The sequence below is a fragment of the Anopheles stephensi genome, chromosome X (genome assembly GCF_013141755.1).
Source record: "Anopheles stephensi strain Indian chromosome X, UCI_ANSTEP_V1.0, whole genome shotgun sequence".
Taxonomy (NCBI): domain Eukaryota; kingdom Metazoa; phylum Arthropoda; class Insecta; order Diptera; family Culicidae; genus Anopheles; species Anopheles stephensi.
In genome coordinates, this window is record NC_050201.1 from 17,237,013 (window position 1) to 17,255,959 (window position 18,947).

Genomic DNA, 18,947 nt, shown 5'->3' on the forward strand with positions numbered 1-18,947 from the left:
TTATTTACCTGTGATGCTTTAGAGCGCATCGTCGGCTGGTACTTGCGTCTTATCTTCCTCGGACAGCACACGCACAGGATCCGCACGAAAGCTCTGAAAAGAAAAGCCAAATATAAAAAAGTCCATATATTTATCTATTTCAGCTCACAGTTGTTGTAACATGGTTATGGTAGTCACTTTTGACGGTAAAAGTTATAATCGAAGAAGACGAGTTTTTGTTAGTTCAATTTGCTTTGTGTTTCCACCGTGTCGAACCTTGTACTTCATGTTTGAGTTTCCTGCATTCGGTTTTCGTATTTGATACAGTTATTAATGTTAAAATAGGTCTTAGCACAGCATACACATTTTTATCCCAACGAGGAGACTAGAATATAGATTTTAGCGCGAGTATTTTAAATAACACATCAAATGCAAAATTAAATTACTACCCTGCTTCATAACACAAATAGCTAAACTCAGTTAACTATTCAGAATACGATTTTTTTTCTATGGAAGTTATTAATCATCTACTATTAAATGTAAAAAAAATATATAATAGCTGCTATGCGCATTCACTCAATTGTCATACTATGAATGTACCGTAGTAAAGGATTTGCAAAAACTGATTGACTCCGTCCAATGCTACAAAGAGTTTACTAATCCCTTTGTAAAAATAGATTGGGTTGATCTAGTAATACAGTGTTAATAACGCCGTTCTATCACAGGACAGAATCTTATTAAATTCTACCGGAATCCTTCATCTGTACACAAGAGTGACTATTCAGCTACAGATAAAAAAGCAGACAGCAGAGAGAAAAGATGGTTTCCTTTCCCAGAAAATTCAGGGAAAAAGTAGCTGAAGACTTAGATTAAATTGTAGAAAGGGCACTGAATTGAAATATCACAATGAAACATTTTCTGTCAATGAGTTTCATTGCACTTTTTATTCGACGTGTGTTTTAATAGCAACGACAAACCGAATAATAAGGTAAGTAAAATTTATACAAAGTATCAAAAAGATAGTTTTTTACGTTTTTGTTAATTTTCTAGAATATCCATCTCTTTAAGTTTTTGTTTAACCACTTGCAAAACCACTTAGAGGCGAAATACTTAGCAAACCGTCGAAAGGATCGGTACAAAACCAAACTTTTTTCCGTGGGATTCCGTCAAAACAGTGTATTCAATTCATAAATATCTCAGAAACCATGAATAAAAAGGAACATTGTGTTATTCAAATTTCAGCTTATTTAGCTGCTGATGGTTTTTCACATTAGGCGTTAAACTTTGCAGACTTTTGATGAGTTAAATTTTTGACGCATGAGTACGAAATTTTTTGGATATTATTTCAAAAGATTCGAAATTAAATACAAAATTCTTTCTTTTTCAACAGAACTTGAAGTTGTGACAAATGTACGCACTCCGTTGCGTTACATCTTTTTCGAATTGTTTCCACCTCATCAGTATCCTACAGTTTAAGGCTTTCTTGACTAAATTTACTCGAAGCAGGAAGTAAGAACGTGCAAAATAAATATCGATTTAAAATGAGAGCAGTAACAAATAGTCACGGTACCATATTTACCATATTTACATTACAAATATAGAGGACCATATTTACATTTTTTTTATTCATAAAGAACGGCCTGGCCATATTGCTGCACATTTACATTTAGTATGTACGATTTGGAATTCTTTTCTACTAGTGCATGTACATGGATATACTACCTAGGATGACTCAGTGGCAAAGTGGCAGAGGCGACGTGATTCAGACCATTTCAGAGGGGCAAGCAAGGGTTGACAATGGGACTACGGTATAAAGTATGAAGAAGTCTAGCAACCTATTTTATTGTTCGCATAACGTAATAGCAGGTCTTTAAGCCAAAATGAAGGACAGATACGCGACCAAACTGCCCTTTCCTGTTTGAAAGTTCAAAGGGTACAGTTGATTTTTCTTAATCGAAGAAGAGCTCTAATAAATCACATGTCTGCACATTGTCAACGCAATGAAACGGAATGACCATTCTGTGTTTGCATACTAAGTTAGAAGTTATGTTAATGTTCTTACCGTTCTTCTGGGAAAACAAAAATGTACAAAAAAATATGATTTTATTTTTATTTATTAATTAATGATTACTGACTGATGCCGTATTGTCACCACCGCATGTGGTGACTGTGAATTACATTCACGCAAAAAACAATTAACAAAATTAACTAGGCATTTCCTCCTAGTTATTTGCCATATCCCGGGCATGCTCGGTTGTGCAGTGAAGATGGGTGGTTGTTGTCCATTTTTATTGTTTGTTTGTGAGTGTGTGTGTTGTAGGTTTTTTGGTCCGGTTCTATTGTTGTGGCTATGGCTTTGATGGGGGTAGGTTTATTCCGGTTGTCTATTGTAGAATCGGGTCTGGACTGAAACAAGATGTACAAAAAATATGATAATGATACAATTATGTTTCCTTTTGTACCGGTTTCGTAAAACGGTTTGTGGGCATTGTAATGCACGGCGCAATAGCATGTTAGGTTTGAGTAAAATTCTGATCTGAGTTGTGTTTAATTTCCCGTACACAGGTATTGACTATTCAGCTATGGTTAAACACATTCAGTACCGCGTCAACCAAATATGGGTGACGGGTATACAAGCATAGGTAACAAAAACACGCGCATGGGTGACGCTCCTGAGCAAGTAAAATACAAATTAAATTTTTGAGTGAGAAAATTTAAATACACAATAATGGCTTTTCTAACTGAATAAAACCAAAAAATTGCAGTTAACTAATTTTTTTTCAATTAGGTTTTTTTTTATTTATTCATACTTCTATTCACATCAAACCAGTGTGAATTTCCGTAAAACAATTCTTACACATCTGCGGAGACTTTGGGCAATTTACACAAAAAGTATTTTTTTTTTATTAATATTTTTCCTAACATGATCACGTTCCGCATCCTGGCGTTTGTTCCTGTAGCACGAAACACACATTCTTCGCACAGGTTTTCCGTGCGGATATTTTCGTATCTCCAAAATGTGCATTTTTTTCCCAACTTTTTGTTATTGACATCTATCGCGAAGCCAGTCGATAAAAATAAACCACTGGTTTGGTTATATCGACCAATAAATTTATCTACTCGAATTGGCATCGCGAACGCCTACCGCTCACGAGTCGATAAAAAGATAACGATCGATATAAATACTGATCGAGTAGTTACGCTATCTGTCAAATTGGCTGTCAAATCTCTGGTTTGTTTACAAATAGCAACACAAGATTGTTATTGCTAGTGGGAAAAGTTTGGTTAAAAATGTTTAATGCATTATTTTTAACGGATGATGGTGATGATGATCATACAAATCTTGCAGCATACCGAAGGCATTTGTTACCAGGCATTTTGAATTACCAGATAAAACGTAAGTGAAAACATGTGTGGTGGAAGTGACCATCGATTGCATTGATACGTGGAAGGATGCTAGGAGGTGTACACCCTGAAGACGGGCAGTGGTTTACAGTATGGCTAGTCAGGTGGTTACTGGCTCTAGTTCCCGGAGAAGCGCACACTGAACTTTGATGAAGAGCCTTCCGAAGGGTGTCGCAGAGCGCGTGTCGTATGTCGGGTGCGCGCGTGGCCCGGTATTAGGAGATTGAGTGTTCCGTTGGTCATTACGTTACTGGTAGCTTGCCAGCAACTTAAATTATGCGTGTTGTGTACTAATCCTTGTTGGATTAACAGCCGTTGCCTTTTTTATAAGTGTTCATGATTTTAAGTTTTTCAATATTATTACATTACATGTCGATTGTTTAGATTTATTCAAAATTCGAAATTCATTGAAATTCTCGGCAAAATCATGATAAATATAATTTTCAGCATTTTTTTTTCCTTTTTCGACCTAATAAAATCGTTAAATTTACTAGAAAAATTTTGACATGGCACATAAATAGTACAATTTTTTTTCCTAAATCCAACGTAAGCTCTCAAATCCGACTCCGTACCGTTTATCAACTGCTTCGTGGCAGTAGATAAATATATCGATCGGTAAAGCCAAACTGTGTCGTTCGCGATGCAAATTAACGACTTTTTTAACCACTGCTCGACTTTTTCCTCACGATTTGTATGACGGCCATGACGGTTGTTACCATCGTTTTACGGGTTGACAAATTTTTTGCGTCGCGATACCATCCCGCCATGATAGTCTTTATATCGATCGATATATTTATCGACTGGTGGTTAATTTGGTTGGCGATAGGTGTCATTGTTGGCGTCTTTTGCAGATTTTTTAGTTTCTAGCCACGCTTTTTCTTTCACTCTTTTTCTGTTAGAACGAACGAAACACCGACTATGCTGTCTCTTTCTCTCCAACAAAGCCATTGAAATCTCAAGCGCGTTCTGAACGATTGCATTGTTCGGTGCCGCGCTCTGTGATTTTTGGGCCAGCAGGAAACTATACACATTTGCGCTTGGCGCCGAACGTGTTAAGTATGGTCTGCAACGCTTGTAGAACAAAAAAGAAGAAGAAACTATCTGCATAAAATTTGTTTTTCGGCTTTTCCGGCTTCACCAAACTGTTTTCGTTAAAGGACGAGTATGAACAGGTCTCAAATAGTCCTTTGGCTGCCATGTCTGCTGTCATGTGAGTCGTAAACACGTATAATGTTTTCAAAGATTATATTGTATGCATGTATAATATATTCGAGGGCATCACTTATTCCTGACCGGTGTGTACCAATGCTTTTTTTATCTATATTAGGATGCCTGGTAAAAGACTCGAGAAGGCCCCCCCTAGAATCTTTTGTGTGCAGCACTGTGGCCTGTCATTTTTATTGTACAGTGGAATTTCTGTATGGTCAAAACCCATTTGATGTAAACATTGTGCATTGTTCCTTAATACTGTTAATAGACAGCGAGTAGAACTTGATACAATACATTGTAACAAGTGGTTTGTGATTATGATATTCTTATGTTTCCTCCTTTGCTGAATATCAATGCAAGGTAACAAGTATTCATCGAATTACTGTTCCGTTACCGTCCGAAAACGCCGTGCATGTTTTGGGCCCGATTGTTCACCCCTAGTGCGACCGAAAATTAGTAGGAAGCCCCTGTAAGCTAAAATGAATGGTGAGGTTAGCGGAGAGGGGGTTTTAATCAAATAATAACAATATTTTTTCGACTTTCTTCAACCAATTTTGACCACACTGAAAGCACACTGAAAGCTCAATGTGAAGCTCTCGCAACGTGTACTGCGGATTGCATACCTTTAGGCGTAAAACCCACAGCGCCTAACAAATTTTGTCAGGAGGGGGCCTTCTCGAGTCTTTTACCAAATAGAGTTTTAACTAAAATATTTGTTCTATTCTCAGTCTGTCTCCAGCTTCCGCTGCAATAGGACGTGTTTCGCTCCGAAGCATCCTACAAAACTTTTGCATACAACAGAATGCTGGTTTTGTTCTCGATTGTTCTTCGATTGGGTAATCAACGCGATAACCCGTATCGTACTAATCGGGGTCTCCGTCTTTCTCCGATATTCTCTCGGAGTTTGTGTAATCGATCGAGCGGCGCTTAGCCCTGATCAACGTTTGTTCCTAGTGTTGTGAGTGTGTGTATCTGTAGATCGTTGCGATAAGCAAGCGTATAGACGCTGCATAGTCGCATCGATCGTGACCTGTCTCGGGTGTGTGAGTGTGTGCTTTTATTTGTGCATCGTTTCCTATGGTGAGTTTTTTCTTCCTTTTCTAATCCCATCGTTGTGTCCGGCTCTACCACGGGGGTAGAGCAGGAGGATTCTGAGAGAATTTGAGCCTTATAGGGAGGTCAAGCACATGCCAGAACGCCCTAAGGCCGCCCCAGCCACGAAAAAAGTGGCCCTGGATGAGAGGCCTTCAACATCGAAGGCCTTGAGTTGTGCCCCGCCGGCAAGCAATGCCCCGCTGACCCTTAACAGCGAGCCGCTATCGGAGCATCGAGCTCGTGCTTACCCGCCGTCATGGGAGGGTAAGCCGTTTGTTTTTTCATGCCGCGATCAAAACCGCTCGATGTAAGGACGATCGCGGCACAGTTGTTTAAGAGATACCCGGGCGTTGCCGATGTGTTTTGGATGCGCCCTAATAAGATCAGGGTTACCGCAAAGGACCGGGCTCAAGCCAACGTCATTGCGGCTGATCCAGATTTTACGGAGCACTACCGGGTTTATATCCACGGTAGTCTGGTGGAAGTGACCGGCGTAATCGAGGATTTCGATTACCCGGAGGAGGAAATTTTGAACTTTGGGGTGGGAGCTTTTCTAGCACCAGACACCCCAAAAGTAAAAGTGCTTGAAGCCAAAAAGCTCTTCAAGTTAGACGCCTCGTCGAAGGACGAGAAAAAGTTTGTCCCGACTTCCTCAATCCGGATTACGTTTGAGGGAACGGTACTTCCGCAGGCTCTAATTCTTGAAGGTTTCCGGATACCCATAGCACGGCCATACGTGCCAAGGGTGGCTACCTGCTCGAAGTGCAGCTGGATTGGATACGCTGAACCGTTTTGTACTCACAAAACATGTTGCGGCAAATGCAAAGGGACGCATACTACTGAGGAATGCAAAGCCCCGTCCCAAAAATTGTCGGGAGGAGTGGCATGAGGTAGCCTTGTGCCCTGTGTACCGGAAACTCCAGAAGGAGCAGACAAAAACTGAAGCCGAGCGGGCATTCGACTCGTACAGCGATGCTCTCAAGGGAGCAAACGCAACGAACCCTTTTGCTGCCCAGTAGATGGAATCCCCGTTAAATGTGACTTAACGAGGAACATCGACTGGACGAGATACGGTGAATTAATAGCCGCTTCGCTTTCTCTTGACTTGGAAGATTTGTCTCCTGTCAAGGAGTACGAAAAACTTGTTTCAATTATAAACAAGTGCGCATTTGAGGCCCAAACAAGGCGCTCCCACCAAGCAAGGACATTTAAAAAACCTCCCACTCCTTGGTGGGACAAGGATTGCCAAGCGGCTTTCACCAAGAAGCGTGAGGCATTTAAAGCCTTCCGGGACACGGGCTCGAGGTCCTTATATGAAAAATATAAAGGACTAGAGAGAACGTGCAAAAACCTGTTGAAGGCGAAGAAAAAGGGTTATTGGCGTAGATACGTCAATAATCTAGACCCTACCACTTCACTGTATTCGCTTTGGAGAATGGCTAGAAGGATACGAAATAGCAACAATATCAATGAGAGCGAAAGCTTTTCTGGCGAGTGGCTGAATGAATTTGCCCACAAGCTTTGACCCTAGGATGGATTCACCGTTCACAATGGTAGAGCTATCACTTGCTCTCCTATCAAGCAAGAATTCCTCCCCAGGTCTGGATCAGATTGGTAGCAAATTGCTTCAAAATCTTCCCGACATAGGGAGGAAACGTCTGTTAAGCATCTTCAACAATATGTTGGAGGTCAACAGCGTCCCGCAAGAGTGGAGAGAGGTGAAAGTTGTCACTATCTTGAAGCCTGGCAAACCGCCATCAAGACACGATTCGTATCGGCCAATATCGTTACTTTCGTGTCTGAGGAAACTCCTAGAAAGAATGATTCTTTTCCGGTTAGAAGAATAGTTGGCATCGAACAAGCTTCTCTCAAATACCCAGTTTGGGTTTCGTAAAGCCAGGTACACTAATAACTGCTTAGCGCTTCTGGTTACAGAAATAGAGCTTGCTCGTGCACGCAAGCAGAACATGGGATCTATTTCCTGGATATACAGGAGGCATTTGATCCAGTATCACCATACAAGCTGAGTAAAAAATTAGAAAATGTGCTGGGTGCTGGATCCAAAGTTCAATAACTTTCTGTTCAAACTTTTCTCGGAGAAAGCTATGTATTTCAACAAAGGCCATGTTCAGCTAAATCGGACCAGTTTCCATGGACTATCACAAGGGTCCTGCTTGAGCCCCCTGCTTTATAACTTTTATGTCAGTGAAATAGATTCTTGTCTAGCTCCGAACTGCAGCATTAGACAATCTTGCCGAGTGGTCTGAAAACCTTGGTATCAAGTTCTCTGCAACGAAAACGAGATGGTTGTCTTTTCTCCTTTTAGCGACACGACGAAAAACAGGGAGAAAAGACTATTTGACCCAAAACCTTGGTGTTTGGTTCAATTCAAGGCTAAACTGGAGTACACATATCACCCATCTCGTGCAAAACTGCAGTATAAGAATCAACTTTCTAAGGACAGTAACAGGATTCTGGTAGGGCGCACATCCTTCAGACGACCTGAGACTATATAAGACATCGGTACTTTTCGTATTGGAATATGGAAGTATATGCTTCCATTGAGCATCCAACACGCATATCCTCAAACTAGAGAGGCTACAGTATCGTTATCTTAGACTCGCACTAAGGAGCAGAACATTTTAGTACCCTAATCACAAAATAGGTACTACTTTATTCACTTGTGATTTCGTCAAAGTTTATTGGACCGAACTGAACAGAGTGAAGCCGCGAGAGAGCATGAACAATTTTTTTTTGCTATCGGAACCCTGTCGGACAGATGCCAGGATGTGCGCTCAGCATAGCGGTCGCTGGTATCGGTCATCGTTTTACGACTTACCACGGTCGCTACAGTACTCCCCTCTTAGAGCGGTGTCATTGGTAACGTAGAAGAATGATCACTTTCCGAATTGATCTTGTGACACCGGTCGATATCTTCGTATCTTCACGTCGTAAGATAGTTGTTGGTGGCCCAGTCTGTTGTAGCGACGATGTACGTGGCGTTGGAAGGGAGTGCGTCGGGCCGGTACGCTGCTGTTCGGGTGACGACAATTGGCGCGTTGGAGCGTCGTGGTCCAGGTTCGTCTGTCGTTGTTCGTCTGGCGGCGGCCGAGACGCCGGAGTAACGTGTTCATGGTTCATCTGTAGCTGGTTGTCTGGCGAATGTGGTTCCTCAGCCGTCAGGCGATACCCGGAAACCGTAGAGGGAAGTCCATGCAGCAATATCTGAAACGACTTGGGATTTTTTGTGAGAACTTGATATGGTCCGTGATATGATGTTGTTAGTGCGGGACGGTGTCGTTGCGTGCGAAGACGTGTGTACACATATTAAGGTCGGAGTGGGCAAACGTGGATCGGTTCGTATGCCATGCGGTTTTCGACGGTCGTATACTGCTCATCACTTCGCGCAGCGTTTCGGCGAAGTCGGACTGGTTGGCCAAGGATATTGGAGACTTCTCGACGAAGAACTCAGCGGGAATCGTGAGTGTCGTACCATACACGAGTGCGGCTGGAGACGCGTTGATATCGTTCTTGAATGTGGTACGCAATCCAAGTAAAATCAACTCGAGATGTTCGCTCCATCGGGAGGCGCCTTTGCAGCATATTGCCGCTTTTATAGTTCGATGCCATCGCTCGATCATCCCGTTAGCCTGTGGGTGATAGGCCGTTGTACGAATGTGTTTCGTTCCCAATGCTCGAGTCAGCTCATTGAATAAGGACGTTTCGAATTGTCTCCCCTAATTGGTAGTAACGTGGGTCGGGACCCCAAATCGTGCGATCCAATTGAAGTTGAGTGATGGCCGGAATCGGTACTGCTTCTGGCCAACGAGTGAAACGGTCAATGACGGTCAAACAGTAGCGGTTACCGTTGCTGACCGGGAAGGGACCGATGAAGTCGACATTGATATGTGCAAATCTTGCCGCGGTCGTCGGGAAGGGCATCAACGGGCCCTGTTTTGGCGCGTTGGCATGCCACACAGTTCTTCGCAAAACTTTGCGCGTCTCTCTTGATGCCCAGCCACACGAAGCGTTCGGTCATTAGCCTCGCTAAGGGTCGCGGTCCCGGGTGGCTCAAGTCTTGTACCACCTGCAGAATTTGCTCTCGAAACGACTTTGTTATATACGGTCGGATGATACCACAAGGACAGTTAGCATATAGAGATTGCGAGCTTCCAAGAATAGGAGACTTTTTTAAGAAACAGGTCCGTCCTTATCTTGCCACTCAAAATGTCGGTAAGTTCGGGATCGCGGGCTTGCTCTTCGTCTAGACGCTCGAAATCTGTAACAGGAGTCGCGTGCACCGTCTCCTCACAGGATAGCTGGTCGGCTGTAACGTTTTCCTGTCCGGTGACGTGGCGGATATCTGTCGTAAATTGGCCGATAAAGTCCAGCTGTCTTGTTCGACGGGGTGAGGTATCGTTGCTTTTTTGTTTAAAGGCGTACGTCAGCAGTTTGTGATCGGTATATACTCAGAACTAACAACCTTCCACCTGGTGTCGGAAATGTTTTATGGCCAGATATATCGCCGTTAGTTCCCGGTCATACGTCGAGTATTTGCACTGCGCCTTCTCAAACTTCTTTGAGAAAAATCCCAAAGGTTGTCGTTCGCCGTCAACTAGCTGGTGAAGAACGGAAGCATCAGTCCATAGCGAGAGTTCAGCGTTCGACACTGGGTGTGCCAGTAGCGCGGCGTTTTAGAGCTGTTCTTTGCATCGGTCCAACGCATCGGAAGCTTCGAATGTCCAGGTGAGCGGCGTCTTATCCTTCTTTTTATTTCCTGGCGTCATCTCGAGCAGGATGCCCTGCGCCTTCACAGCGTTTGGCAGGAAGCGACGATAATAGTTCACCATGACGAGGAACTTCTTCAGCTCCATCACGCTCGTTGGTCTACTCAACTCGCTGATAGCTCTAACGCGTTCGGGGAGTGGACGTATCCCGTCCGAGTTCACCAGGTGGCCCAAAAAGGTGATCTTTGTCTGGTAAAACTCGCACTTTGCTGGGTTTATGGCCAAATGGTGTTGTTCCAGTAGTTCGAAGAGCTGTCGTAGATGTTCGCGATGTTTAGCTTCCGACGATGAGGACCGCGGAGGACGTTATAGATAAGACGTTGGAACGTTTCGGCATTTCTCAATCCAAAGGGCATCGTAGTCAATGCGAAAAAACCGAAGGGCGTTGTGATGGCCGTCTTAGGGATATCGTCCGGATGTATCGGAATCTGGTGGTATGCTTTATGCAGGTCAACATTAGAAAATATGGTCTTTCCCTGTAAATGCAGTGTAAAGTCCTGCAGAAAAGGTAGCGGATAACGGTCCGGGACTGTTTTCGCATTCAAAGCACGGTAGTTGCCACAAGGTCGCCAGGTACCGTTCGCTTTCTTCGTCATATGCAGAGGACTAGCCCAGCTGCTGTTGGAAGGGCGACACACGCCTTGTTGAACGAGAGACTCGAATTCCGCGCGAGCAGCTGTGTACTTTTCCGAGGACAGACGACGAGGTCGTGCAAAAATCGGAGGTCCGGTGGTCTCGATGCGGTGTGTAATCTCTAACTGCAGATGTGTTACCGGTGCGGTAAGTGTTGTCAATCGGGGGAACTCCCGCAACAAGACGGCGATTGGTGGCGTGGAATCACACACTTTGACGGATGGTTCCCAAGGATTTTGGTCTGGAACACCAGGTGAACATAGTTTTGTCAGAGCGTTGACGAGGTATTTGTTACAAAGGTCAACTAGAAGCTGAAAATGCTGGAGAAAATCAGCTCCGATGATGGCTATCCCTACATCCGCAATTACAAAGTTCCATAGGAAGGATCGCCTGAGTCCAAGATCCAAGCTGTAGAGAGCTTCTCCATAAACGCGAATTGGTGTACTGTTTGCAGCGAACAACTGCATGGTAGATGGTTTACTTGGTATGGTGCTGTGCTGTTTGGGAATCACAGAAACGTCGGCACCGGTATCGATGAGAAACTGCTGGTTAGTCTTGCGGTCTATTACTACTAGGCGATAGTTAGGCGCTGAAATCGAAAAGACTTCCTGCTCGACGTCTCCGTTCGATAGGCATGCTGATGTAGATGGCGTGTTGGTGCGTTGCTGTCGGCTGTTGAAAGAGCATGGTGCTCGGCAATTTTGCGCTTCCTGGCCATACCGTACGTGGTAGTAACACAGCCCACTAGCAGCCGGAGTAGTAGCACGGTTCGCTTGACGTGAACGAGAGCGCGACCGCTGTCGCCAACGACCTGAGGGGTTGGTTCGATTCAGCACCTCTTCCAAACTCGGAAGGATGTTGTATGTTTCATGCACACCACCACCACCATCACACCCACAGATCCATAGAACCAGACCAAAATATCGGACATCTAATACCACTTCAATACAACCACCACGATAAACCTGGACAACCACGCTGCATTCGTCACACATCCAAGGCCGAGTATGCCCGGGATAAGGAAGAAATGACTTGTTAAGGGTCGTTTTTTGTTTTTTTTTTTTTGGTGAAATTGTAATTCTTCAACATACGCGATATTGACTACACGGCGTCGAGCCGTCATACTCAAAATAAATTTATAAATAAAAAAAATCTATTCTGACTGACCGGCTGAAAGACTGATCGACATGATTTAGGTAAGTCTAGTAAACCAATATATGGACGTATAACATTGCATATGATCAAAATTATTACAAATTGTGGTCTAGCTCACAAACCGAGATTCGTCAAATTATTACTGAGATATGAAAGAGTGAATTGATGCCTTTAATACCGTCTATAAGATATTCTCGCTGATATTGCAAAACAGACTTGTCCCATTCGTTAAAGAGAAAGCTGAAAACTCTTAGAAGAAATTAAAAAAACTCTAAAACTTGAAAACTTTAAGAGAAAATTTCAAACGAAAAATCAATCTCTGGTCAAATCTCTACCATGCACAAATCTTGGAGAAGATGACGGAGCAGCAGCTCCACTCCTACTATATCTTGATTGATATCAAAGCTGCAAATGACAGTAAAACCAGGGTAAAACTATAAAACGCAATAAGCTCTTTGGAATCTCGGTCAAGTTTACCAGGCATGTTGAGTCATCCGTGTCTCGCAGGTGGTAACTTTTATAACCTTCTCTTGTAAGTCAATTCAGCTCCTGGAATACGCGAATGATATAGTCGTCTACAACTTCACCTATTAAGGGTCAAAAGTCAGCACCGACAACAACATTGATGTTGAGCTACGCGCAAGAGTACTGGCTGCAAACCAGGCTGCAAACAGCCTTCTTCATCTTCACTGAAAAAACCTATTGGACAGATAAAGCTGAGACTGTATAAAACAATTATAGTCCTAGTACTCACATACACCTACGAGAATTCAGAAGGGTTCCTGTCCTTTTAACTTGTGTTATTATATGTGTGGAAGGATAATGGAGGATCCAATACGACGAGCTATAGGAGCTGTACTGTGATCTGACGATCTTGCATCAAAAGACTATGTCATATCATGTGAATAATACCAGGCGGCGCAGATCGTAAAGTCTTCTTAGGCCGTGGACCACATAGATAGAGGATGCGTAGTATCGCGGATTATTGCAGCAAGCCAGACTACGATGCAGTTGCAGCGTTTCATAAGAAAGTGAATAAGTAATATTCTTCATCTTCTTCTTCCTTGGCACTACAACCTCGAGAGGTCTCGGCCTGCCATTTCTGGCATTCTGTGACTCAATTTTACCCGTAGTAAAGTTCGGGACCCCTTACGTTCGGGGAGGCGGTCTGGATGGGATATGAACCCCGGCCCTGCCGTGTGAAAACCGGTGCCGCTGTCGTCTCGGCCACCGGACCGGCCCGAATAAGTAATATTACAGGCCGTTTAATCAAGAAGAAAAAAATTGTGCCCTACATAATCGTAAGTAGTCAGTATATTGACTCCAGACTTTCACACGGTGGGACCTGTTTTCAAATCCCATCAACACCGTCTTGCCGTACGCTATCCAGCTATGCTTCAAATCATGTCAGAGAAGTTGGAAAATAATCCTATATTATACATTTTTGTTATTCCTTAATTTGATACAAGATGTTTATTAGTGGCGAGCATCAACATGTCAATTCTAAGTAAATATACCGAAAAAATCGTGTCCCGATTAGACAAACGGACAATTATTCTATACATTAAATAACTCTCAAACAGTTAACCATAAGGATTAACTGGCGAACACCCAAAGTGATTGTAGAAACGTGCATTTCAATTGGGAAGCCAATCAGGATACGTCCTGGGAAGATAAAGATAATCAATGCGATATTTGATCGAGTTCAATCATTTGCATTATTTCGACTTTTGATGACATGTTCAATTTTGCTAATTTATGTTTGTTCATGAGCAGTTTGGTTTGACTCGTCAAAAGTTTGATTTGCTTTTTTTGCTGTAGCAAAAAGAATTTGGAATTTGCTAATTGAAATGTACTGGGGAAACAGGTGTACGGTTTTCAGTTTTCAATCTCTTGAATGTTGTTTGAAGTCACAATTTTCATTATTTAATGACAATTTAAACATACCGGTGAGCTGAAGATTTTTAAATGTCTTCTTTGATTTAAATCTAATAACTAACATTTAATATTAGAATGTGATGCATTCAAACCCGTTTTCGTGGCTCTTTTTACTTGAATGACGCACTTTTCGTTGGTAAAATATCCTGAATTAAGAAACCTAGGGTAAATGTGGGTTTCACCTCCATCGGCAAGAAGTGAAAATGTTAATCGAAGTTACGGCACGTTGCAGTTACCTGAAACTAGCAGTGCCCTTGCCACGAAACTAGCAGTGCCACGACAACACCACCCGACAACCAGCGCAAGCATCGACGCCTGACGTGGCCCGCTGACTCGACAGAACGCGTAGCACCGTGAGCACACGCATCGATGGGAACCGCGCAATCAGCAGAATCAACGATCGACGAAATTTGCGAAATCAACGACAACAGCGACCGTCACAAATAAGTTCTTCCTACGCGTCCGACCCATATCCCAGTCCATTTTATTAGTACCCAGTCGTAACTCATAAAATCACCCCTTTTTTAAAAACTGTACTCGAGCGGGATATTCGTAACTTCGATGATAATATCAACAACGTTCTTATTGTTCAGGATACAATATTTTTGGACCTAAATAAAACTAGCTAACTTAGACACAAATATACAAACAAAAAGAAAAACAAAGAATCCAGAATTGTTACAACAAACAGAGTTAGCTCTGCCATCTCTGTGCTTCAGAAACAAAGATAGCTCATTACTGAAGATTATTGCATGCTTAAACTTTTAAACACTGGATCGGTTCGGTGGTCATATGAAATCGGGGTCGGTATTTACACGGCAGGAACTTGAAGTATATCTTATAGTTAGGCGATAACGGCGCTGGTCTTCACACGGCAAGATCGGGGTTCAAATCTCATCCAGACTGCCTTCTCGTGCGTCTGACTACTTTACTGCGGGTAAAATTAAGTCACAGAAAGCCAGAAATGGCAGGCCGAGACCTCTCGAGGTTGTAAAGCCAATTAAGAAGATGAAGAAGGCTATCGATCGCTAATAATTTGAATAATAACAACGCAACTTACCTTCGAAAATCTCGACTCCAACAGGCGTAAATAACAGGATTCATGCTAGAATTTATCCATCCCAACCAGGTCACAACTGCCGACACGATCTCTTCGTGTGCGATACAATGCATACAGAAACCTGATAGTAAATTGACTACAAAAAACGGCAGCCAGCAGACGATAAACACTCCCATAACAATGCCCAGCGTTTTGGCTGCCTTCTTTTCTTTGGCAAATTTAGCCAGCTTACGGGATAGAGAGAAATTTTTTCCCATATGCGTCCGATGGCGCCCTGCCAGTCCGTTGTTCTGTAACGCTGATAGTGGTTCATCGTCAGGATCTTCCGGTGTAGAATTAGCGGTATGCTGTTGATGCGGGTTGTTCAGTGGAGTGTGCTGCTGACTGGATAAGGGCTGATGAGCAGGTGGTTTTAATTGATCTTGCTGCTGTTGCTGCTGTAGCTGATCAGAAGCAGTTAGCCGTGGAACGCGTTCCCGCGTTGTGCCGCCACGGTGTATTCGTAAGGTGAGCTGCAGTTCTCCAGAAGCCATCAGCACCTGCTTAGTGCCGAGCTTAAGTGAGCGCGTCTGAATGGCGGCAGCTCTGTATATCCGACAATACGTGAATACCATCACTAGCAACGGCAAGTAAAATGATATGGTCGAGGAAAACACAAGGTAACCAAGGTGTTCCGTGAATGTGCACTTGTACGGTGGCATATCCGCTTCACGAACTGCTCTCCACCACAGTATTGCTGGGAAGCTGATCGCACTTGAGCAAATCCAAACAGCCGCTATTAGCGCTACTGCTTTTCGGCGCGTCATTTTCATCGGGTAGGAAAATGGATCTGTTATTGCCCAATATCGATCGAGTGAAATGACGCACAAGTTAAGTATGGAGGCGGTACTGAACAGTACGTCCAGCGACCGCCAAATATCACACCAGTCTGTTCCGAAGAACCACGTATTTTCTAATACCTCATAAAGGGCAGAAAAGGGCATCACTACTAACCCGACCAAACAGTCGGCCACGGCCAGACTGGTTACGAAGTAGTTGGTCGCCGTATGGAGATACCGTTCACGAATTACTGCTAGTATCACAAGTGAATTGCCAAACACGGTAGCGAATGAGAAGAGAAACAAGAATGCCAGTAAACCGGCTTTGTCGTTTGACAGCGACTCCAAGTAGTTCGTGAAGTCTGGTACAATTGTGCAACAGTTTACATCAAGCGTCACCGAAACAGCTCCATCAGATTCATTGTAGTAGGTAAGATTCGTTAGTGCTGTCAATTGCGATAACTCCCAAAACACCTCGCTTGCATTATTCATTATTCAACGGTGCTCTAGCCAATCTGGTAGTTGATACTGTTCTATTGTGGTCTTTGAACGTACCAAAAAGAGAAGATAATGACAGGATAAAAAATAAAGAACAGAATTATGATGAATTGTGGCAGAAAATCTCTCAAATTCTTTTCAAGCTCACAGTATCTACTAACCGAAACAGTTAACTGTTTTCTTTCTCCTTTTTACTACCCGGCGAGAAAATTACACGCGATCTTGTTGCCAGTTTCGCAAAACCTATTGTTTGATTCGGTTTAGCATAAATTACAATACGCTTGCCAAAAATTTGCCAAATCGTTATGTTATCATTGTTAGGCATTAGAGTTTTTATTTAATATCACGCACTCACACATACACTAGCATATACACACACACACATACACACACACTTAAATATTCACTTCATCAACTTGGGAAAATACCCAAGACTTGAAAGCTGTCGCAAACATTTAAATCACGACAAATATTTTAACACCTTCACCACCTCCAGATGCATTATGGAGTTCTGTTACAATAGGAGTTTCAGGCACACAGCCTACATCATTTTCTTTCGATGGATGTGTTTCGTATCCATGCAACCAAACACGATGGAGTATTCTATTTTTTTACTCTGTGTAATTCATTTTGCGCTCGCCAATTGCAATCTGGAGATCCTGCGTCAGTGCACGATCTCCATGCACCGTTTTGGTCCATTGTGGCGTTGTTACCGGTCGCTATAAAAGCTAACAAACATGCTGCTGTGATTGATGACTACTAGAACGCGACCAATATTAACGCGGAACGCGGTAGTTTATTATTCAGACGAAGTTATCTTCGTTGGTTTGCTCCATATAACCAATTTCCGGATCCTGTAAAAAAAACCAAGAGTGAAAAAAACCATTAGTATGTTGAAAACCTCCAATTATATCAAAAATATAATACTTAAATTATTTAAATATTTAAAACAATTCAACCAAGGTTTTACCACAGCATTTTTTTACGGCTCAGCGCTTTACGTAAATTTACGCCTTAGCTAAAACGTAGTGTTCCGAAAACAAATATAGCACAATTAGACATTCCAGTGCTATACGCACGAATACTCGATAACGCAACAGTCAAGAACGTACCAGAAATGCATCAAAACTTGGATTGTATCCAAAGTTTCATGTAGAGGAATGAATATTTTTTTGAAAGTAATTAGGTTCTAATACATAGGTAGTCGATCAAGGCAAGGCAGACCAGGAAATGCGTGCATGAAGAGGATTTTACAATTTGTATAAAACCAACATTTATAGTATCAGAATAGGCGTTGTAAATCTGGCCTATAAACACCACAATTTCAAATGAAAAATCAGGTATCATCCAGAAGTATCCTGCCAGACAAATACCAACAGGTATATACGACCAAATTTACGTGTAGTTCATCTTCAGTTACTACTCTCTAAAAGAGTGTTAAGATTCTCGTAGAAAAGGCATTAAAAATCAGCTCGATGTTCTCGATGAAGATGCTCTACACTTATACAACCAGTGAATAATAAGGATAAGAGGCCTTGCAAGCCACTCTCAATACAAATGCAACGAAAGATAACCAACAAATTTCGAATCGGATACCAAGGTACAAACCCACGCTACGAAGCAAAACACACGATTAGAAACTCAGGACATGGAACTGCAGATCCCTCACAGTACTTAGAAGCACCTGAATTCTTCCAAGAAAAATAATATATAATTATGTGATGCATTGTCTTAAAACATCAGGTGATGGTTAACGCATATCATCACCATCGACCACTCGACCATCACCTATAAACGCATGCACCGAGTCGTATCAATCGTAGCGAAGTGACCCAGGCGGGGTCAAGTGCGTATCGAAGAACCGGATCTCGCTTTCATTTCGGAATAAACGCTCAGCGAACAACACCATTATAATTGGCGCAGCCGTTGGGAACCCGTTAGTGAATACTAAGTGGTTATATTTTTTTATAAAAATAGTAGTGATTGGTGGTAAGTGGCAGTAGCTACGAAGAAAGGCTACGTTTGGAATCTGCCTACGGCATCCGCGATATTTAGGAGAATCCTTCGCGTGACTTGTGACCCCCCTTGACCTCTCACGAAAGCCACGTGTTCCTGGCACGAGCTTCCCAGCACAACATTCGTAAGTACTAAGTCTTACTATTCTACGTTAGTGCAAAGTACAGCTACGGCAGAGGCATTTACCCTGGAGCTTTTGGTTTTCTTGGCACTCTATTTCAAATAAAAAAAGAGTTTGTAGTATTTGTACGCGCGTTTGTGTGTTTCATTTGGCAGGTTAGAAATAGTCATTCTGATTCCGAGACCGATTCGTTGTCTTCTCTGTGTAATAACGAACTCTCTGTTAGTACTTCC

The 18,947-nt window shown here is 42.7% G+C and overlaps 2 protein-coding genes across 7 annotated transcripts in view; both read right to left on the reverse strand.

Moving 5' to 3' along the window:
- The window catches only part of LOC118512517 (dopamine receptor 2), a 456,086-nt gene that overhangs the window by 39,454 nt on the left and 397,685 nt on the right, over positions 1-18,947 (reverse strand). For 5 of the 6 annotated variants that reach the window (XM_036057100.1, XM_036057089.1, XM_036057063.1 and 2 more), the window contains 2 exons: positions 15,262-17,431; positions 9-93 (listed from right to left, as the gene is read on the reverse strand). In XM_036057100.1, the coding sequence (XP_035912993.1) occupies positions 9-93; positions 15,262-16,571 (1,395 nt within the window). In that variant the 5' untranslated portion in view covers positions 16,572-17,431. The remainder of the gene's footprint in view (positions 1-8; positions 94-15,261; positions 17,432-18,947) is intronic. The other variant, XM_036057054.1, reaches the window with a different exon arrangement.
- LOC118512648 lies at positions 2,354-13,384 on the reverse strand. The gene is made up of 2 exons (XM_036057368.1): positions 8,528-13,384; positions 2,354-2,385 (listed from the first exon to the last, which is right to left on the reverse strand). The coding sequence occupies exon 1, from the start codon at positions 12,101-12,103 to the stop codon at positions 10,691-10,693; it is 1,413 nt and encodes a 470-aa protein (XP_035913261.1). The 5' UTR covers positions 12,104-13,384; the 3' UTR covers positions 2,354-2,385; positions 8,528-10,690.

Excerpts from the sequence above, each read along its gene's own strand:
- LOC118512648 (XM_036057368.1), bottom strand. The coding sequence starts at position 12,103 with ATGTGTGACGAATGCAGCGTGGTTGTCCAGGTTTATCGTGGTGGTTGT.